Below are 23,353 nucleotides of genomic sequence, written 5' to 3' on the forward strand. Positions count from 1 at the left end.
GAATTACATTTGATACTGTCTTTTGGCAGGACCTGAGAAGTAAACTTGCTCAGTATTATTTTGAACATTTTTTGAGTTTTGCAGCAGCAGATTTTCACAATTCAACATGCCATTAAGGATGAGTGTTAAGTGAATTTTTTATGTCCTCCTTGCCATGATGGTCTTGTTCTACATAAACTTTTTGGGGGACTTTTAGGAGAGTTTTAATGTTGATCATTCTTTCAGCAAAAGTACAGAAGGAAGGCAGAAAAAGTTTCACTGAATTTATAACACATCTGTTTATTTGTTTTGTTCATGAGCTTGTTTACAAGAGTGCTTGTTTGTTTCCATTAGAAAATACAGTTAGGGATGTGAAAGTGGGTTCTATTTGTACATATATTTTTGATAATTTAAAACATTCTTACAGTATTTCACAATAATTTACAAAAATTCTTGTTTGTTTCCATTAAAAAATAATACAGTGAGAGATGTAGTAGTGGGTTATGTACATGACTGTATTATTGATATTCAAAACATTCTTATTTCACAATAATACAAAATATGTAATTTGCACATATGCTTGTTTGTTTAAAAAAGAAAACTACACTGAGATATGTAGAATCTGGTTCCACATGTACATGTATAGTAATTGTCATTCAAAACATTTGTTTGACTTTATTGTGAACCCAAATTCAGTAAATATCTATGATCACTCTTACATTTATTTGTTGATCTTTCATTAAGTAAGCAATCAGGATCAAATAAGATTGAAAACAATGTTATGTAAACAGTAATTAATGGAGCAGATTGGACACACTGATGCTTTTCTGTTAGTGGAATTGAATGTGCTACTGGCTTAATTGTTTGGGTTTAAAAGCCTTTTTGAGCAAATTACCTTTGACTGAATAATCTGAAAGTAAACATTTAAAAAGCCGTAAAGTTTATGGAAGTTTTTAAAACAATTGAATTCATACAGAAATGATATTTGGTTGGGAATTACATAAAATAGCACAAACTGCCCACATTTGATTTACTACTGTAAACTGGTGTAGAGGCACAACACCATCCCAAATGTGAAAATTTTTTATTTTATTAATATCCGTTCGACATGTATGCGTAGACTTGCAATTTCCTGTGTTAAACAACATCTTCAGCGGGCATTTGACTTGAACTTCCAAGGAAGGGCGGAATGTTCATAGAAACACCCAAAGGCAACAAGTCTTGTATTGTGAAGCCCTTATCAGCCATAATACTGTCATTTTCTTCAAGAGGCAAATCCAATAGTCCACTTCTCACAACAATTTCTCTATCTGAAATACTTCCGGTATAAAGCTGACTGATGAAGGTGATTGCACCTCCTGGAGAGATGCCAATTAAGCCTTTGAGGGTGGTGTGGTGCTTGTAGTTACTAAACAGTTCACTATTCAAGTGCAAACTGCTTGGCATTTGGTACCTGATTTCCGTGCAGTCGATTATAACTCGTGTTGTGCTGTATTTCTTTTAAAATCTTCAGGCATTGTCTTGTCAATGACATTCCTTGAGGGCCAGATGTTAATTTGCCCTAGTTTAAGAAACATGAAATTGATCCAAGTTATGAAAATTCGACTTACTGTAGATGTAGAGACATGGAAAAGGTGACCAAGATGATCTTCATGAAAGCCTTGTCTGAGTCTGCACATTACAAGAAAATACCCATCGAGTGGCCTAAGTGTTCTGTTCCTGCCTCTCTTGCTCTCAGTAACTCCCATTTCACGAGTATCTGATGAGGGAGTTTGCTTTGATGAAAGCCAGTAGGTAATATTTTCGCCTGAACATCCAGGGTTTAAGTATCTGAACACCACAATAAACTTGTCCCAGTTAAGGCAACCAGTGTAGAAATTAATGGCAGAGTCATTTTCTTTAAAACGATCAACAGAAAATAGCTTACTTTGGAGCTGTTCATTTAGTCATTGAAGGGCTTCAACTTGTGCTTGTAACTCAACAATCTGCTGCTCCAGCTCATGTATTTGTTGTTCTTGACTTTCAGCTAGGTCGTGGTCCTTTTGCGGTGTTTTCCTTGGTGGCGTTTTAAGCACATGCTCATGTGTCAAGTCACCTTCATCTCCCTGCGTTTCTTTGCTAGTGTCGCTGGTGGAATCATCAGAAACGTCCATGATATTTTCTTCATATCTGCCTTGGCTCTCTGCGTCAGTCTGATTCTTTCCCTCAGTCTTCTGTTTCTCCTACAACTTTTGTTGACAAAACAAAGTGGGCTATCAACTTGTCATCCAGGACCCTTAACGGAGATGAGGTGTCCTTACTGAAGAAAGGTCTAAACTTTGCCGTGACTCCTACGAGCGTCCCAGCCACCGAGATCATCGCCAAGATTGAGTCAGCAGTCAGGCCACTAGATGCGGAGCGAGCAGACACAGTCAGGAGATCTGTCAACACCATCCTTCAACAGGCACAACCACCCACGCCCAACATCACGAAGGAACAGCAGGAGGCTCTTAAAAGCTTAAAAGAGGACAACTCCATCATGGTCCTTCCGGCCGACAAAGGACACGTCAGCGTAATCCTGGACGCTGACACATACCACGCAAAAATGTCAGTGCTAATTGATTCCGGACCGTACCAGCTGCTCAACAAAGATCCGACAGACCGCTTGATGCGGAAGCTATCAGAAGCTGCTAACCCTGAAATGGAGTGGACACATATCAGAGGCGGTTTATAATAAGATCAGACCCCGACACAAACAACCACCTAGGATCTATGGTCTGCCGGAAGATCCACAAGGCGGACACACCGCTTAGGCCAATTGTGTCGTGTGTCAACACCTTTGCATACGACCTGTCTGCTTTCTTGGCTAACATATTATCTCCTCTTGCAGGTAACTCGAACTTCACAGTGAAGAACTCAACTGACTTTGCATCCACCATCGCCAGTGAAGAGATCCAGGACCACGAGATCATGGTGTCTTTCGACGTAGAGTCACTGTTTACCAACGTACCGATCAAGGGCGCCGTACAAGCTGCGCTACAAAAAATGGAGAACGACGCGGGCCTGGCTGACTGCATGACACTTACACCAGTTCAAATCGCGGACCTCTTGAATTTCGTATTAAGGTCTACATACTTCCAGTACAACGGATCAATTTACGAACAACGAGACGGCACAGCCATGGGGAGCCCTGTATCCGCGGTTATTGCTAATCTCTACATGGAGATATTTGAAGAACAAGCAATAGAGTCCGCACCTTGCAAGCCTAAGATCTGGAAACGCTACGTAGATGATACTTTCACCATCCTGGATCGGGATAGAGTTGACATCTTCCTGCAACACCTGAACAGTCAACAACCATCAATCCGTTTCACCATGGAGATCGAGAACAACAACAAGATCGCCTTTCTTGACACGTCAGTTTACAGAGAACCTGATGGCCCCCTTCCACCAATGTCTACAGGAAACCAACACATACTGATCAGTACCTAGCGTATGATTCACACCACCCTCAGTCAGTAAAGCGCGGCATTGTGAACTGTCTACGACCGGGCTAAGCGTCTCGTCACCAAACCATCAGTAATCGCTGGAGAGAAGAAACATCTGTCATCTGTACTTGTTTCTAACGGAGATCCCTTCTCTTTTGTACAGAAGATCACAAAGGCACGAACAAGCCCAAGAAGAGAGCCTGTCGCGGAATTTAAATCCACCACCGTTCTACCTTATGTCCAAGGAGTTTCGGAGTCTCTCCGCTGCTGCCTAGAACAACAAGGCATTCGCACCGTCTTTAAGTTCGACACAACACTTTGGTCACACTTAGTGCAACCAAAGGACACCGTCAACCTGGTTAAACAAGATGGTGTTGTCTACAGGATTCCCTGTGAGTGCGGCAAAGTCTACATCAGGGAAACAGGGAGATCTATGCAGGAGAGGATCAAAGAACACGCCAGGGATATACGACTTGTCTGTACCCAGACCTCCGCTGTTTCTGAACACACCCACGAGACCGGCCACTATCCTATCTGGAATGAGGTCAAGTTTATTGATTGAGATCCTCACTGGTACACACGTAGGGTCAAGGAAGCTATTCACATAAGACTGCACCCTAACAACATCAACAGGGATAGTGGAATTGAAATTCCTGAAGCATGGATACCCACGATCAAGAAACACAACAACAGGAGAACGGTACAACAGCAGACCACTGAGGGAACAGCTACTCGCCGGAGCAATGGAACAATAGGAGGATCGAAATGCGCCAATCACAGCCGACCTTTGTGATATAAATGATACCGTGCAATCAGTCGACCTTATCGCCTGAAGAAGACTAGCAGTAAGCAGTCAAAACGTCGCGATCTACATCTCAAGTGACCACATCGTGAGACAAACGATAATACACTTTATTATTGCATCTACCACGATGAATAACAACAACCTTTTCCTTGACGAAGACATCTTCCCGGCCAAGGATTTCTTGAGTTCATACTCCCTAAAATGCCTGGAACAGACTTTTGTCTAGGGTTTAATTGTGAAGTTTTTCCCTTCTTCCCGTCAAATGGCATGGATCCATTTCTTCCGGAGCGTTTTCTCGGTGGGAAACACAAAATAAGAGACTTTGCTCCCGTCATCTTCGCGATAACCTTTCTTTGTACAGTTAGGTACGTAGCGATGCGTTGGCATTTTCCACTTCTCACACATGAATTTACAATAGAAAAGTAAGTTTGAGTTGTACAAAGAACAGAGAGTCAAGCCAGTTTTTTATACGTGTTCCAAAGATGTGGAAAACATTACCATAATTTATTGCTTGAATGACGCCATGTTTTTGTACGAGGCCTTTCTAGCCTCGCTTTGATGGTATAGTTACCAATCCATCTGAGCGGTCCGCCATTTATGAAAGTCGTGTATGTTGGGCATTATAGTGAGAGTGTTGTCAACACATCTGCGGTAATAATCAGGCAGCTTGCTGTCTAGCTCTAGGTTCTCTTCCAACGATGACATAAACACGTTAGCTAGCAAAGGCCTGAGGGGGGACCCCATGGCCACTCCATCGGTTGGTTTGTACAGGGCACCATTGAACTGGAAGAACTGACCCTTGGTGGACACGTTCAACAGATCAATAAGGTCTTCTTTGGAGATGTTCAGGTTGTATGTAGAGATAAACCAGTTGTCCCTGAAGGCTTTCTGGGCCAGGATGGCAATTGTTTTGTCTAACGGCACATTGGTAAATAAAGATGACACATCATACGATACCAAGATATAACCTTTGTTGATTTTCAGTTCTCACACTTCATTGACGAAATCGAAGACGTCAGTAATGGTATGTTGATTCAAAGACAGTGGTTTGAGCTTGTTATCAAGACAGCGGGGTACTTCCAGAAAAGTTGAGTGGGGGTGTGCGGCCCCCTTCCCAAACCCTTACCCTCTTTGTGACCCAAAACTATGTTTTTGCTACCCTATTTATGACCTGACTAAAAATTCGATAGCCTATTTATGACCGTTGGGGCTGACACAGTTGCCCTAAACATACGTTATGAAGGGCTTTTGTTGAAGGTCCTGTTGATAATGATGAAAAAGTAGCTTCTGCTAAGAAACATACACAATTCAAGACTAGAGTGCTGAAACCATACCCAATTTATAACCAAAATGGCCAAAATCGATACCCTATTTATGACCCAAACGGCTGAAAAACCCTACCCTTTGGGGCCCCACATACAGATACCTACATAGCCCATATAAAGGAGTAACCCCCTACCGGGTAATTGGTCATGTTACAACTTGTGTGACATTTTGATGAAGCTGGTGCAGCTTTCGTTGTATAAACGGCCTGATAAACGGATCCTGAAGTTTACTTTATGCACTGTGCAAGATACTAAAAGACAAGCATCAAGCATAAAACAGAAGTAAAGCCCATCATTCATCGCAAAACATAGTTCCATTCAAGCGTGTCGTGTTCATTCAGGTTCATTTCCCAGCGATGCAACCGGCGAGTGTTCGTTGTTGTTGTTGTTCAAATTCGAACATATAGCCCTCAAGCTCCCAGTAGTCTTGGCAGTAGTACAGGATTCAGTTGCCATTAAACGGTAAATGAAAACTTACGATTTTCTTCTTCTCCTAGTGCTACCTCTGCGGCAGAATTTATTGAAGGGTCAGGACGATGGCTACGGTTAATTTCTGCAGACTGGCGCCATTATTTACTTTTGGAGTCTCGCAAGTCTTGAGAATTGATCAACTTTAACGCAACCTTCACCTCAAAACTGGATCTAGAGTGTACACAAGTATTAAAGGAAGCTTTTTGCCACTACTCAGAAGGTCAACAAATGAACCTGAACAGAAGAAGATGTATTTTCACCGAGTGCTAGGGTTATACAAATGAGCTTTGACACGAGTGATGGCTATGTAAACACACTGACTGTTGCAGATTTTAATCTGTTCTCGCATGCAATCCAAGGAGATACCCACCGGTTTGAACTTATAGAACGGTTTATTAAGGTATGAAATTTACTGTGATGTGCTTTTTAGTCTTCATTTAGACCTAACTTTTAAGATTTTCCCCGTCAAATTTGGCTAAATTTTAGTAGGTGATCATAGGCCTTGAAGTAGGGTGTCTTCCAGCCTCGCTGGTAAGCTTAGAATTTTTCGAGAAGTTTCCATATTTTGTCAGTCAAAGTAATGAATGTACCTTAAAATTCGCATGAAAACGAAATTCCGTGAGCTGCATTTTTGGCCATGTAGCATGCTTCACAAAATGGCTGAATTTTACCTTTCTGATTATGGTCGGCAACCTCAGTTTGGCCAAAATTCAATTTTGGCTCGTAGCAAAGCAAAAATAAGGAATTGGAAAATAATAAATTGCTTTTTTTAAATATATGTGTCAAACCCTTTCCACTGACAAAAAAATGAAGGAAAATTATTTTTGGTCCCGAAGTCGAGTGGAGTGGTTTTAGCGGGACTGCCACTTCAATGTCTCACAGTACCATATGGTGAAAAAGTAAATGTGTGAGCTTTGCCTGTTATATCAATAACTGAGATGGTTGTTACAAACAACTTTGACCTTATCACCATGCTGAATAGAAAACCTGGATGGTGTAATTCAAGCATTTTTGCCCAAGGATAACTTAACAGTGTACCAATGCAAAGATACAAAATAGAAAAAAAAAACAGTGGCATTTCTAAACAGTTTCTGGAGTTAGCATGAAAGCTCTCCCCTAGTGTCATTACCGTCACCATGTATAAGCCCACAAGAAATGGATATGGTAGGGCTGATATGGACAAAATATTAGTACTGGCAGAAAAGTAAACAGGAGCAGAATGAAGCTCGCAGTCTAATACAAAATTGTGGGGTTGTACCAATATTGAACAAAATGCCATGAAAAACAAAAAGGCATGTTGTAATTAGATTGGCTGGAAAATGCTGATGTTATATGCCAAAATTTGAGAATTTGACTTCTGGCAGCATTTGTAACAAAAGGATATAAAGTGGATCAAGCAAAGATAAAAATCATCTCTAAATAAACATTAGGGAATAGAAGTATCTCTCGCACAGAATTCAACATCGTATTGTACTTAACAGTTAGCCTTAAGCAAATTATGTACAGTACATTCCAGTAAAATAGGAAAATAAGTGTAATAGTAACAGATGTCAAGGCTAAAATAGAAATAAAGAGTTTCACTACGAGATGTTTTTAAAGTCGTACAAAAAACTTCAAACCTTCCTTCAAACACAGCTATTTGTATCACATAAGAAAGAATTCATGTAAACCGTGCCATTTAGGTGACTGGAATTGTTTTCTATTTTCCTTGATTAATATTTGCTTAACAAGCTGGTCTGCAGAAATGGCTAAACTACTACTGGCACTATAATTTTTTGGTCTATGTCTGCTTGCCTACAAGTTGGATCAGATCGTCTATAAATAAGCTGCCTTCAGGGTAAATTGGAACTTCTTAATCAAGATCACATTGGTTCTACCTGCGTAGGGATAAATGGACAATACCATTTTGTGGGAGAGGTTTATAAATACAATCATTGATATAACAAAATGGCATGAAAAAGGGGTTGCCAAAATGTAAACAAAGGCAGGCACAGTACCCTTGAATTTAACTGGGACTTCCACTGAAAAATGTGCCTCTACAAAACAGTATACATCCTCTATATCCCATGAATCTAGTGGCTTTCCTTGAGGACTACACATGACTTGTTTCTACCATAGTTAATTGAGGGAAATGGTTAGGAAACTTGGCAAAGTTCTTTGTTGTATGTTTGTGTTTGCTATTTTGGGGGTTGACCCTGCACTAAACCTGGCAAAATACAAAAGGTGGTTACGTGTGCTCATACAACTAACCAATAGAAGCATTGCGATTATGTAATTCATGCATAGTCAATTAGCAGAAAACAAAAGGTGTGCAGGGTCAAGGGCCTTCCAACATAAATCTTAGCCTGTTTGTTTACTTTTTGATGTTTACCAGCCTTCCTAACCATTTCCCTCTATTAACTATGGTGCTACTCTCTTATTTTTCAAGGTATGGGACTTGGCGTGCAGATGTACGGATGTACGGACAGTCACGTGACCAAATAGAGTAAGCTTACATCCACTTGTATTGAATGTCCCGTTCATCCAAACTGCTATCGACAGGTTTGGCTTTGATGCTTTCGTGTGTATGGAGCATGCACAAAAAAACAACTCAACACCAGACTTCTGTGATGTTAAAAAAAACACTGGCAACACCGGCGGACGAATGTCCCAAAGCAGTCAGGAAGAGGACTTACAGTGATGCATTTGAAATGGTGTTTGGGATTGGCACGATATTTTTTCCTGCTGTTTTTCGAAAAAGTGTTACCAGCATGTCCACTGTCTCCGTGAAAGGTATGCTGGAAAAGCAACATCAAGAAAAGTTGAAATCAAGCATTGGAAGTGTGTTAAGCTCAAATTCATGCAAGAAAAACATGCATGAAAGCAACATGCAAACTGATTCTATGAGTGCCACTGATAATAGCATTCGCTTGTATTCTTCACCATCCATGGTATCTTACAAACTCACAACGTAATCGGCTCCCAGTTGGCTTGATAGCTCAGTTCGTAGAGCACTGCACTGGTATCGCAGAGGTCATGGGTTTGAATCCCATTCAGGCCTTAATTTCACAACTGCTTAAGTTGTGTGTATAACTGCGATGATCAATCATGTCTTCCTATCTTTCTCCGCAGTTCTAATATATGATATTTCTTATATTCACTTGTGTTACATTATTTACTGATACTTCAGAATGAAAACTCGAGTTCATTCATAATCTATTGAGCACCATCATTTTCATGATTTTTCAGTTGCATTTGGTTGTCTTGGTTAATTTCCTTACAGACGCCAATCGAGATAATAAAATTAAATTGAGATCTAGTTTTTAAAAGTGTTCTTCCTGGAAATAGTGATTTTAGGCTCCAGAAGTAGAAAGGTAAAAAGAAATGTGTCCATACCGCAAATAACGTGATGGTGACTCCTTGAATATGTTTGAACATGAGAGCAGTTAGGTGGGTCCAGAATACAGGAAAAGCCAACCCAAGAGGTTGGGATTGTGCAAACTTTTTCTTGCTAACAACAACTTCTTCCTGTAAATTAGCTGTAATCTCTGAGTTTGAATCAATGGAAATGAAGATTGTAACTTTTATATTACTCACATTAATTTATTTTGGTTAACCACCAATGAATGTTTAGTTTAGATCTAAGTAGAAAATCTTTTAGTCGCTATGTGTAGCCTTGAAGGAAACTATCCTAAATAGCTTTGCGCACAATCGCAATAGTACCACATGTGAACTGCATATGTTATATTGTTAGCCTAAAATTAAGGAATTGACAGTTTGACAGTGATCTGATGAATCATCTGGTTGTCCTTTAAAAAGAAACGTGAAATGAATTGTTTGTTGTAGTAGTTGGTAGCAGTTGTGGTTATCGCTTATGGTGAGAAGTTGATGAACTAGATAACAAAAGCTGAGAAATGAAGAAGTCAAGTAATAAACTTGAAGAGTGTGTTGGAGTAACAGCTAATTTTGCCAGAAGTTGCTTCAATACTACTCGAGAATAATCTTCAAGCATGCTTGCCTTCACAATACCAAGTTCATTCCAATAGACTGTGATGATTTCCTGTAATAGTACCATTGCCACATTGATAATCACTAATTTTGACCAACATTAACAAGCCTTTCAATTTTTCCTTTTTCTATTTTGTTGTAATAGATACTAAACTAAAGCTTTGAGTGATTACTTTCAAAGGTTAACGCTTGAATTTTTTAAAACAAAATTTTCTCAATGTAATTTTTTTTCTTTCTAACAAATCTTAAATTAACTCGCTGAATACAACCTTATTAGAGGAGTCACGTCACAATATTTTGAGTCAAGTTTTGGGAAATTTAAATTGCCAATAAACTATGGGAAACCACAACATAATAATTGAACGTGGAAGAAAAACCTCAAATAAGTCATACAAAACTTAAACGGAAAAGGATGGTTAGGGATGAATCACAAATGATGAATGTAAAAAAATGGTGAATTTGAAGTGAAGTGAAGAGTGGGGAAGGGTAGAGTTAAGTGGGGCTGTGGCTACCCTTTTTAGCCAGTAGTTACTTTTGTTTACAGATGCCGCTTAGATCAAGCCTAGGGAATGCAGCTGAAAAATTATACCTATAATGTTTGTACCTTAGCATTTTCCTAAGGTGTATTAAAGGCATTTGACAGTTATTGTGTAGCACTTAATACTATTATTTTGTCTAGATGACTTTGACTTAAACAGACTTGAAATTCGGCATAGTTTTTTTTCTTGGCTTCACCTTTGCAGAGAAACTACGTTTTCATTTTGTTTGGGCTCTAGGCTGAATGAAACAACGGCATAAGAAACTTCTTATTCTTAGTTATCTGATAACAAGAGAAGAGGGTTAACCTAGGGTTACATATAGGTTTTAAGTTAGATCTGTTCGGTACCTTTTTAATTTGTGGTTGCACAAAAGGGAGTGAATCACTTGAAACTGTTATTTTCCTGTTAAAAAATCTCAAAACATTGAGGATGGACCTCATGGAAGAAGATTGTACTACTCTTATAAAATAAGGTACCAGGATCCCGCCAAAATTCCCAGCACTCGCTGAGTGGGATCCTGCTGAGGTGGCCCGTTTTTCTGGCGGGATCCTTCCCAGGAAAAATTCCCGCTGCGTATCAGCAAGAATCCTGTGAAGAAATCTGTATGCGCCAGGATCCTGCCAAGAAAAAATATCCTCTGGCATCCTGACGAGAATCCTACTGGGAAGCATAATCTTGGTAGTATTCCTGGGTAGAACTAAATTCTAACCGAGAAAAAATTCTTGCATAGAAATTCCTGCCAAGAAGTTGCACGTTCTCATGGCCGAAACGCAAATCTGGACAAGAGTGCATTAAACCTGATCTTGAGATTTGACCCTGGAAGCAAGTGCTGCTTTAAAACTATTGAAAGCCATGTCTAGTTAAAGTTTTTTAAAATATTTATTACGACTCAATCTTACAGTTCGTCATGTTGAAAATGAACCGTGAAGACAAGCTTTTATCTATAAACATGCTGATCCTGTCTAGACAAACTGGAGCTTTTAATGGGAACGACTAGCCGAGTGCCCTTAAAGTTTTAAACGTGCTTTACAGTTTAAAGAAGAAAGATAAGATCTTTGTTGACTTTCGTCTGTGTAGCTTCTTTGTTGAAATTTCTGCATGATTTTGATTAGAAGTCCATAGATAGGATTACCTCTGTTCCCAGGATTCCAGTGACCATCACGAAGAAATGATCTTCAATGGCAAACTCTGAAAATTGCCTGTAATATAAACGTTCACTTTCCCTTGAAAATTTTCTTTGTGACAGCATTCGGCAAATCTCTCTGGTGAAGATCTTCCTGCAGGCCACACAAATAGCAAACTTGCTTGGGGAAATTCCTACCAAGGTTGTTAACCTGGGAATACAATTGGCGGACTAAATTCGTGTGAGACATAGTACACACCATCCCGCGAGTAGGAGAGAGAACCTTTGAGAAACTTTGAGGGCTTTTTCAAGTCCTGCTAAGAAATCCACACCAGGAAAAAAGCTGAAAGTTCTTTGTTTGCCTGGTTTGTCTTCTTCAAACCTTCAGCAAGGACCTTTCTGCGGGGAATAGCTGTTTTGTTGAAGTTGTTGCATGCCAGCTGCGTGAGCGTCAAACCATGGACGTAATCATGCGAGGAATTTCACAAAGACTTCTTCAAGGAAGCGGTTGTGTCCTCGTGTACCAGTTACAAAAATTGCGTGACCAATATCCCAGCTGGCCTGACAATCTCAAATGGCCTAAGTGACCCAACTGGCCCATGGCCAGAATGAACATAATAAAAATTCCCAGCGGATCTCTGGTGTAGTAGCCACAGCTGACGTCATGAGTCGACTTCACATGACATAACCTTTAGCCATGGTAATTGTGTAGTTCGCGGTATTTCTCTAGTTCTTGTGGTTCTTATGGTTCTTGTGATTCCTCGTGATTCCTCGTGGTTCTCCTGGTTACAAGTAATATTTTTCATTTCTGGTTCAAGTTAGAGTTCAAGCAGAAGTCAAAAGTGAGAGGGGCAGAGGGTGCAGGCTCATGTATACCAGCAGTATTCCTCTCTAGTTTTAGATCAAGTGAGTGTCGTTCAGGTTGATAAATTCGTTGTTTTATCCCAAAAAATGAAGTGTTTTACTAAAGTTGTGTCTTTTAGTGGTTTTCAAGATCTGGGGCTGCTCCTACGCCTACAACGTGCCAATTTCGGAAGCAAGTTACAGATTTATACAGCTTGTTTTGAGCATTCATTTCATCTGAATTGCATGCAAATTTGATATGGTTGCGACATGGTGTGGTTATCAGGGGTGATCAAAGAAGGCCATCATCCAGTAATCCTGAAGATTATGTGGTACATGATGTCATACTTTGGGATCCATTAAGTGTTTCTTCGAATTTGACCTAATGTTGTCCCAATTGCCTTGAATGTTCTGGAATGAATCAGTCACTTCGAGCTACAAGATGGAAGGACGGAAGAACAAAATGTGATGAACCATGTGGATTACAGTTCAACAGACAATGTCTTACTGGTTAGTAGAGTATATGTTGGTGACTGGAGACACCAAATAATTGCCCATGATCTTTCTGTTTTGTCACAAGTGAAAGGTATATTACATCTGATCTTTAAAAACGAACTTGATCAGGTTCTCATTTATGAATGGTCTAGATGCCATTTTTGAGGGATTTTCTTGTACTTCATTTCAACTTCATACAAAATGACAAAATTTCATGTACTGAAATACAACAATTTTGTATATCTATTGTTTATCGTGTTTTTTACTTTACAGAACTACCATGATACTTTAAAACACGGTATTTGGATTTACAAAATTGTAGTAGATTATTTAGTATGGGTCACCAATACAAACACCACTACGAGTTTACTTTTGAATTGATTGTCAGAAACTTGGATCGATCTAAGGTATGGATGTTATACTACAGATCCAAGGTATGGATGTTATACTACAGATCTAAGGTATGGATGTTATACCTCAAAGGTATGAAAGTTATACTTCATATCTGATGAATGAATGTTACTCTGCAGGACAGTTTTAAGGTTTTTGTAATCAGAAGCTCATTCACATGGATAAAATTTTCTAACTGTATTTACATATATACAACGTTTATGAAACTGAAATTACAGGACGTTTTTTAAACGTTAAAGGAGGTCCTGAGGTGGAAGTAAACGGTACGTTTCTGTACAGTGTCACTCTTCATTATCTAGAATACTATATCTGGCTGTACGTTCTTCAGTATCTTCTCTCCTTATTCTTCTGCTATTAGAAAACTGGACTCCTATCATCACTATTTGACTTTTATCAATATTTTCTGTCCGTGGTTTTCTGTTGGCACCACTTCCAACGTAGGAATCCCGAAATGTTCCGTTGTAAGAGCCATCGAGCCAGTGAATGGTAACCATAGGTTGTCCTATTTTTTCCACCTGTCCAATTAACGGTTGGTTCCTCCACTCCTCAATGTTCACTGCCACGTAATGGCCAACCAAAAGTTGGTCCATGTCAACAGGGGCCAGGAATGGAACTGCAGTGTCTTCTTCAATGTTTTGGGTGGTACAGTCTGCAGCATTGTCCAGTGCCTGGTTTCATTGTCTTCTAGGATTTTGGTATGGTCCAATGTAGATCTGAGATAAAAAAACAAACATAAACACAGATCATAACTTTCAATTTGACACACCAGAAAAGAACCACACTGTGCTTTCTTCAAGAAAGCAAAGGGTAATAAATAAATGTGGATTATACATTGCATTCCTGTTTTAAAATTTCATCTAAACTAGAATCACCACTCATTGAACACTGAGATACCTTCTCAATAGTCATTTAAAATGATTAGCAAGGGTGATTTGCCATAACAACGTTTCTGTGTATTGGCTTACCTCTAGGTGATCGAGTCGCTGTTCTCAACTTCATCTTTTTGTGCTTCTCTTTCACACAGCTCCACTCTGGCAGTTGACAATAGTGATTCCAAAGGCCATCCACCTACGAAAGCTTTGGAAAAAGTAAACAGAAAAATTGAAATACAGTCGAACCTTCTGTAAGCGACCACCCAAAATGTCAATTCTAGGTGGTTGCTTACGAGAGCTTATACCATGCACATTGGGTCGATATTTTGCCACATTAGCATATGGTAAATGCAGGGAAATACTGGCCCCATGCACCAATGCCGATGCAATGTTTTATTCACAAGAAAAGTCAATTTTGTGAAAAAAAAAATACGGATTTTCCCACTGAGAAATTTCCGTCTCTTTCACTAGCCAGGGGTATGATAATGTTGCAACACCTGATTATCCAAGTGTCTCCTAAATTATCTGTTAAGTGGTCGTTTACGAGAGGTTCTGTTTTTATCTTTGCTATTTCCATCTTTATGGTATACATCTTGGTTACCTGTTGTGTTCTGACTGTCGATTTCCTCTTGAGTTTTCTTAATCCAATCTTCCCACTCCTCAGTACACTCATCTGGCATCCAATTAGAATAAGTATCCCTCAGGTGTCTGCTAAACAGAGGAACTTTCATTTCCTCAAATGACGATGCGACCATTCCCGATTGACCAGTTGGAAGATCTTCAAAGATGGAGAATCTTGATTGATCAACCGAGATCCACTCTGTCGATGTGGATCTCTTCTTGTACGAAAATTGCACTCCTTCCCCTTCAACTTTGAAGTTAAATTGGTATGACTTTAGGTGCCCGTGAAGGTCAGGAATGAACCCATCTATCCAGTCTCGTACATTGTAAAGATGGTCAAGCATTTCTGTGTCAACGGGGTCTTTTCTATTAACTTGCTTGACTTTCTAAAGCAGTTGTGATAGCGTGAGGACTTTGAACTTGTTTAGGATTCTTGCAGTGCAGGAGAACAATTGGTCGATATCCTCATGAGTGTGTCCCACCATTAAAAATCCAATTTTAATCTGGAAACAAACAAACACACAAATAAGCAAATGAAAATCAACAGAAATGTCCTTTTTTAAGGAACGTATGTGAATAAGCCGAAAGGAAAGGTCTTATTGCAATAAAGACATTTTTTTATCACAGCTATTAAATGGAGCAACGTTAGCACATGCCAGCAAAGTCACAATAAATTTTACAGACCATCCTAATGCAATTTTTTTTTTGGAGGGGGGGAGGTGGTCAATTTCCTTTTAATTGGATGGCTTTTATCCTGTAGGTTGCCATTAAATAGCAATAAATTGCAGTAGTAATGGAAAAGCCAATGAAAGTTTAAGAAGTAATTAGCAGGTATTTCTACTGCTTACATTTTAAAGAGCTTCATTTTCACAAGTAGGAAACAAAAGCAAAGGACCCACTTATTCTTGTTCTCTCTGCAACAGTTGTCCATTTGCAGGTAGATTACATCCTGTGTAGTCTTGTGTTTAGCGATTACCTTGAGCAGCACAGTAAGTGTTAAGGCGGGGGTATACCTGAAAAAATGCAACTTTTTTGAACTCTTATACCAGTCAGGATATAATTCCAAACCACAGACAACTATATATCATTGGAAAGCTATTTAATCAAAGATTATAAAATTTGCTGTTTTAGTGACACCCCTTGCATGTATCACGTGACACGGGCTGGTCAAACTGCCGCCTGCTGTGCATGACTGATGTGTAGTTGAGCAAAGATATCTCATTCTGGGCTACAGAAAACTGTGTGTTTTTCATATTATCTTACAGAATACATACTGTTAGTGGTAATAAGCGATGGGATTTGCTCAGTTGTAAATTTGCACAAAAAAGCAATAGTATCAAGTTACAAGATCAAAATTAGGTAAAATTTGAATTTTTGATGCTCAACAATTTCTTTACTTTAACTCCTACCACAAAATCCATCGCTTATTACCATCAACACACTAAGAAGTATTTACCTTGAAAATTTCAGCTCAATATCTCAAATCCATCTTGAGATATCTTTGCTCAAAGGCAGAATATCGACATTTTAAGAAATAGTGCTTTAAAGTCAATAAACACAAATAAAAGACAGTATCAATCAAACTGTGTTCCCAATAAGTGTCAAACAGTACATGTTCTCATTATTTGAGTCTGGGGAAGTAAATTAAAAGCCACTGGCCTCATAAGTGATGCCCTCCATCTCACGGAGGGCTTCTTCCCGCCTTGTGCGAACAAGTGATAGGCCCTGGCGACGCTTCTTCTCTTTTGTTGTTGCCTGGCTATCAGCCTTACAAAGTCTCTTCTTGTCCTTGATGTGTATTAAGCTGCTTGTATAGGACCCATGTGGAATAGAAAGTCTTTCCATAATTTTCTTTCTGCTTTCTGCTCCTTTATGGAAGTGACATACTGCAGATGCAGCTGCACAGCGCACCACTTTGGCTCCATGGTGCTTATGTTTCGGGCACCTGACCCAAACCATTGAGTTAATGCACTCATTGGGGTTTTGGGTTGTTCCCCTTACACATCTCTCAAGAAGCTTGGAGTCACTGAGAGTAAGAAATGTTGGTTTCAACAGTTCCAAAAACACCACTGGCAAACAGTCATCCCCTTTGTATGTTTTTGTGCCTGTTGCCTGGTCCTGTTGCCACTTGCACCATGAGTTCTCTCCCACTGGACAGAATCTATGTTGCTTTGTAGGATTGTCTGATTTGACACTGTGATGTAGTATGGCAACAATGTTCTTTTTCATTGCATACACAGCAACATCTACTTCCCTTTCTGAGGGATTTGCTTTTGAGAGAGTGTTTTGATGGATAGCCAAGCCATAATACTTTTGAAGTTGTTTTATCTTGCCTTCAGTCAGTCGGCCATGACCACCAATGGGCTTTCCATCCTCAAGTTTTCCTTTTGTTCGAGATTTTAGGTTCAGGAGGTGTTTTCCCATCCTCTTTTGGACATGGCCTACACAGTCAAGCTTTACAACTTTGCAATCACTGCTGTACAAATTCTCAACAGCATTGAACGCTTTACTGTCCCCATCTGATACCATCCATTTGTACCGAATGTTATGCAGCTCTATGGATCTCTTCCACAGAATTTCAGCTCCCTCAGCTTCCATTGCTGGTGAACTCCCTTTAAAATTTATATCGCATTCCCCGGATGCCAAATGTTCTCTTCTCCACTCTTCAAATCGCTCATTGTCGTCTTCACACTGACTTTTCTTCGATGCACACTTTTGACATGCTTTTGACAAAACATGGTAATCTAGTACCTCACCTGTGTCCACTGAAACCACAAAAACCACACCTGTCAATGAGGTGAAGCCCCTTTTGGCCCACGTGCCATCAAAACTTACTGCCGCATCTATAACATTTCCAGTATCAGACTCTCCATTCTCCTCCGTGATAAGCTTTCGAAGCTTCTGGCCTGCACTCAAGAGTTCTTCTTTGGTCACGCTTTCTAAGACATCTAAAATAGTCTCCACCTGCTTGTAATAGGCCCTCTTAGACAGACATGGCATGTTCATAATACTGCAGAATGATGCAAATCCTTCGTAACCACAACCAGTCTCAATTGAGTGGTAGACAGCCCTTCTGTTTACGTCAAATGACTTTCCTCTTTTGGAGATGTTGACTGAGGTGTGTAATGTGGTGTCTTCATCACAACCATCACAGCATATGGAAAGATCAGACATCAGCCCTGCACGCCTACCAGTGTTCTCTTGAATAGTCAGATTCCCTAAAACCAATTATAGTGTATTTGAAAAATAGATACATTCTTCAAAAATGTAAAAGCAACCAAAAATTTTATTGTCATATACCCCCTATACCCACTGCCCCCACAATACTAATGCACAATAATTTTTAAAATATATAAAATTTGCTTACATACATTTATATTTATAATTTCAATTTCAAACACATTTGGTTAAATAAACTGTCCTACAAGTTTCATGTTGCTTTACTCACCTTCCTCGCATCTGTGCACATTGGAAAGGACTGAAGATAAGTTCTTCAAATGGACCAGTCTGTAACCATCCTCTGCCTCCACTAATTTAGTTTTCTTAGTTTCTGTTTCGCTTTCTGAGCTTTCAGAACTGTCATCTTCGGAGTTGTACAGCTTCATCTTCTTTCTAGATGCACTCTCTGGTTGATCAAGCTCCGTGTCTGAGCCTTCCATGTCACTTGTTTCCAATAACTCTTCGTGACTGTCGTGGGGCATCTCCGGTTTTGAGCGAGCAATTTCATCCTCTTCCAACACTGGTTTTTCCAGCAATTTTGCATACCAAGGAACCCCACTAAACCCTTTTCCTTTCCGTGTTTTTCTGAAACGACTTCTATGCCTTTTCCCAGCCATATTCAACCAAAAATATTCCTATATGTCTATACTCTGACCTCCAATGCTCCCACAGCTAAAATTCTATACCATAATGCAATTGGCAATACCCCACTTCATGTAAGAGGTAACAGAATGCCCTATTTGACAGTGGTTCGATTTTCGCGCTTTCTTGGGGATTCAAGAGGTAGTAAACAAGAGAAAAACAAAAGTTATCATTCCCGTTGCCATGGCAACATGATTTTTATAGATCACCTTGTCCAATAAAGTGCCTCGCTGACGTTAAATTATTAAAAATAGTCAAAAAATTCATTTGTCAATGGAAAGGTAAATAGTAAAAGATGTGTATTCCAACGAAAAATTTTTTTCCATTTTTCCACCAAATTTCAGGTGGACCCCCGCCTTAAGTTGGTGTCTTGGGGCCATCGCTGTCCTTCAGCTACATAAGTTTCAGTTCCTTTCCCATGTACAATCACTCCTACGATATGAGTCCTCAGCTGATGTAGAGATCCCAGCACTTTTGGTACCACGGAAATGAGGAATACTAGTTTTATTATGGTCCATTCCTACAAAGAGAAAAACACCTTATTTGTACGTAATGTATGTGTGTCTCTAAGCTAGGCCTGAAAGCGTTAAAGTTATCATGATTATTTCCACTTCATCATCTGGTTTTGTAACAGAACATCATATTGATCTTAGTTTTTTGAATGACAATTATCACTTGATGCTTGTTGGAATAATAATCATGTCAAACTAACATATATCTTACTGGTAATACTTACACAATAATTGACATATACTTTGTGGGATTATTCCTGGCTTTGTTACCATGTTTGTAGTACTTCTCTCTCTTGCATCTTAACATGTGAACATTGAATGCCAATAATAAAAATAGTAATTATTATTATTATTATTATTCATTATTATTATTAGGGAACTTAAGCATAGACAATGAATTGGACGACGACGTTCCATATCCAAGAAAGACTGGGGAGACGTTTTCTTTTTCGGTGGGAAAACTGAAAGTCAAGCAGCCGTGTTCTTTTGCTAGACGACGACATTTTTACTCACGATAAATCAGGATACGTTTTGTCGCTTTATGGCATTCAAAGATGTTTGCAATTTGCTTCTTATCAGCCATGACGATGGTTTGATTGATGATGAAGAACTTATTGTTCTTTATGACCTTTATTCTTTGAGAGACCCGGATTTTCCATACGATTGTTACACAGCCTTTGACCTGGATGAGCTCGATGAATCAGAAAGTGTGTCAGACTTCCGTTTTCGTAAACGAGATGTACGAGCTTTATCAAACGTTCTACAGATTCCAGACACCATAACCTGCAACCAACGGTCTGTTTGTGATGGCATTGAAGCCCTTTGCATGCTACTCAAGCGCATGTCTTATCCTTGTAGATATGGAGATATGATTTACAGGTTTGCTAAACCAGTGCCAGTTGTCAGTATGATTACCAACCAAATGCTTAACTACATTTATGATACCCATGGACACAAGCTACTGAACTGGAATCATGATATTCTTAGTCATGCGAACCTCCAAACCTATGTTGATGCAAAAACAGCCAAGGGGACTCTGTTGGAAAACTGCTTTGGGTTTATTGATGGCACGGTCAGACCCATTGCGCGCCCTGGAGAACACCAAGGGATTCTTTACAATGGGCATAAGCGGGTCCACACCCTTAAGTTTCAAAGCATTGCACTGCCTAACCGTATGATAGGAAATTTATATGGCCCAGTTGGTAAGTTATTTAAAATTAGCTTATATTACTGAAGACAATTTTGACTGCTTAGGATGCTTGTTACTTCTGTTTATTTTACATGCAACTCCCAGGGTGGAGGCTTCACTTGCTTTGAAACTTCATTTTCCCCTCATGTAGGGCATATCCTCTTTATTGTAAAAGTAATTTGACCAAGAATAATGTTAGAAAATAAAAGTTCCCTTGAATGCAAATATTTTGCAAGTCCCCCATGCATAGACGTCCACCCCCTCTGCCTGCAACAGTTAACAAAATCACCCTCAAATCCTGACTCTAGTCCATACCCCCTCCCTCCTTGACTAAAATATACCTCGATGTTTTATCTATTCATCTATTTCACACAACAGCTGATATAATCATAATCTGTCTCGTTTTAGAAGGGAGAAAACATGATGCTGGCATGGCTCGCTGACTCAAGATTACTTCATGACTTAGAGCAGTTTGCCTTTAATCCAGCTGGCCAGCCACTCTGTGTCTATGGCGACCCAGCTTATCTGCTCAGAATACACCTTCAAGGACCCTTCGAGTATGGTGTGCTCACTCCTCAAATGGAAGAATACAATCGTAGAATGAGTGCCATTAGGAGCTCAGTAGAGTGGCTATTTGGAGATGTAGTAAACTCCTTTAAATTCAATGACTTCAAAAAAAATTTGAAACTTTTTCTAAACAGTGTTGGGAAAATGTATGTAGTTTCCGTGATACTTCGAAATGCACTGACATGTTTGTATGGAAACCTGACAAACTTTTTTTGATCTCATACCACCAAGACTTGAGGATTATTTTGCTTAGGAAATGGTGTGAACAGGTTACTAGCAACTGTGGCTGATACTATAAGATATGAAGCCAATGTTAACTGTTTTGGAATAAATTGGGTTCTTTTACAAAAGAAATACCTATTTTCATTTCTTTTGCTGGATTCTTATTTATCTACTTGCATTGTAGTTGTCCAAAGTTGACAATAGGTAATGGATCACATGCATCAAAACAGGTCTTTTTGAATGGTTCCAATTCATTAGCTAATTAAGCCAGTTTTGTTCAAAACACGACTTAATTGTACATGTATGAAGTTCAGAAAGATGCTTATGAACTGAGTACTAGATATAAAAAGGAAATGAAGAATTGTGAAATTTTCAATAAAGGAAAAACATTACTGAATGCAGTGCAGAGTCAAAAGCAATGTATTTAATGGCACCTCTCAGAATTTGGCCTCTCCCCCAGTTTTAAATGAGAAAAGTCACTGATTTAAGGCACAAACAGCCAATACAAATGTAAAAAACAACTTTATTATCAAAACTTTCAAATACATACAACACTGCAAGCACTTCCGTGCAATAACCTTAATCTATAACAAAATGCAACCTTTGGACCCAAAATGGGATGCATGGGTAAACTAAATTGTCCTTAACCAACAACTGTTTCCTTGTTTAGTTCATTTAACACAATTCATATCTAACTGCCAGCAAAGCCCACCATTCCTGATAGTAAAATGTAAAACTATAAAAAGAGACCCCTGCTAGTAGGGGTTCAACTCAGTGCAATGTAACTCAATGTTTACAAAATGGCTCATGACGAAATGTTACTCACAGCCTTGAACTAAGTTTAAAGAGTTCATTCTTTCTTGTTGTTTTCCATGAATGCCATCAGAAGCTTGCTTTGCTGCTGCTGTTGTGCCACTAACAATGCTTGCAAATTCTGCTGGCTCTGTTGCTGCTGCTTGTGAGCCATCATTGCTGAAAACATAGTCTGCTGTTGTTTGGAAGCTTGATGTTGCTTTTCAGCTTGCACCTGTATTTCTCTCATCTTGACTTCTAATTCCTGTTTCCTGTACTCGCTTTTGTTGTCCGATCTCTCTCTCAAGTAATCAATAGCATCAAGAGTGCTTCGTTTGACCTTTGGTTTCTTTTGTTTGTTCTCCTGATCATCAATTTAGGGCTTAGCCATTCTCTCCATTGGTCGCTTCCTCACTTCCTCTGCTGTGGCTTTTTCCTTGTCTGCCTTACTCTTCTTTTCAAGGTCTTTTGAGTCTAATTCCTTCTTGGCGTCATTTTCTTGCTCCAAAATTTCCTCCAACAGGTTATCGAGCTCCATCTGCTCCACTTCAACACGCAAAGCCCTCTCTTCCATTCTCAATTTTTATGCATATTTTGTCGATAGCAGTGAAAACGATCATGTATGGATCTGGTGGTGACTCTAAAGCTCGGCTGATGGATGCCGTTGAGCTGCTGGGCAAGGGATTCCCATGACTGCCCTCTTTCAGGGGTCCTCACCTTGAATTTGTAGGGTTCACTCAGAAGCACTTCCCTGCACATGATTACATCGTGGTCTGTCATCCACTGAAAGTACTTGCCTCTACACACAAGATAAAGGAATAGCAAGTCACAAGAAAGTTCCAACTTAGCGTAAAAATGCAATTACGGCGCTCAATGCGATAGGAAGAGTGTACTAAGATCTGCAATTGTTTTCTCAGTTTCCTCCTGAGGCATATATCTCAACGGAACGGACTGGATGACCTGGAGAGGCCGAAATATGACTGTCGATCTTTCTAAAACATCTGGATTCAAACTAGTGCTAGCCTGCAAATACAGCCACCCCTCATTCGTACCCGCTGTATTTACAGGCTAAACTAGTGCATTTCCTGATCATTGCGAACATTCTGTACCAATATATGACTGAATATATGAAAAATGTGTCAAGACTTTACACGAATTATAAAAATTTTATAATTAAAAGAGCAGTGAAAACCTGTTGTAGAGAAATGTACCCTTGATAAAGATCCATTGAATATCAGTAAAGTATCCTATTTTGAAGTACTCACTTTTGTT

At 39.4% G+C, this 23,353-nt stretch overlaps 1 protein-coding gene and 3 pseudogenes across 3 annotated transcripts in view; 2 read left to right on the forward strand and 2 right to left on the reverse strand.

Moving 5' to 3' along the window:
• The window catches only part of LOC145481396 (uncharacterized), a 3,424-nt pseudogene extending 2,945 nt beyond the window's left edge, over positions 1-479 (forward strand). The window contains exon 2 of the transcript XR_014048636.1: positions 1-479. This exon is cut by the window's left edge and continues 1,664 nt beyond it. The product of XR_014048636.1 is annotated as an uncharacterized LOC145481396 (transcript).
• Positions 480-691: 212 nt separating this feature from the next.
• LOC145482341 (uncharacterized) lies at positions 692-1,922 on the reverse strand (annotated as a pseudogene).
• Positions 1,923-15,852: 13,930 nt separating this feature from the next.
• On the forward strand, positions 15,853-21,333 carry LOC145481397 (uncharacterized; annotated as a pseudogene). The gene is made up of 3 exons (XR_014048637.1): positions 15,853-15,939; positions 19,162-20,513; positions 20,909-21,333. The product of XR_014048637.1 is annotated as an uncharacterized LOC145481397 (transcript).
• LOC145481399 (uncharacterized) lies at positions 16,568-18,821 on the reverse strand. Its single transcript, XM_081459879.1, has 2 exons — positions 18,387-18,821; positions 16,568-18,156 (listed from the first exon to the last, which is right to left on the reverse strand). The coding sequence occupies exons 1-2, from the start codon at positions 18,772-18,774 to the stop codon at positions 16,583-16,585; spliced, it is 1,962 nt and encodes a 653-aa protein (XP_081316005.1). The 5' UTR covers positions 18,775-18,821; the 3' UTR covers positions 16,568-16,582.
• Positions 21,334-23,353: the final 2,020 nt, after the last annotated feature.

This window comes from Orbicella franksi, chromosome 3, assembly GCF_964199315.1.
Source record: "Orbicella franksi chromosome 3, jaOrbFran1.1, whole genome shotgun sequence".
NCBI classification, from domain to species: domain Eukaryota; kingdom Metazoa; phylum Cnidaria; class Anthozoa; order Scleractinia; family Merulinidae; genus Orbicella; species Orbicella franksi.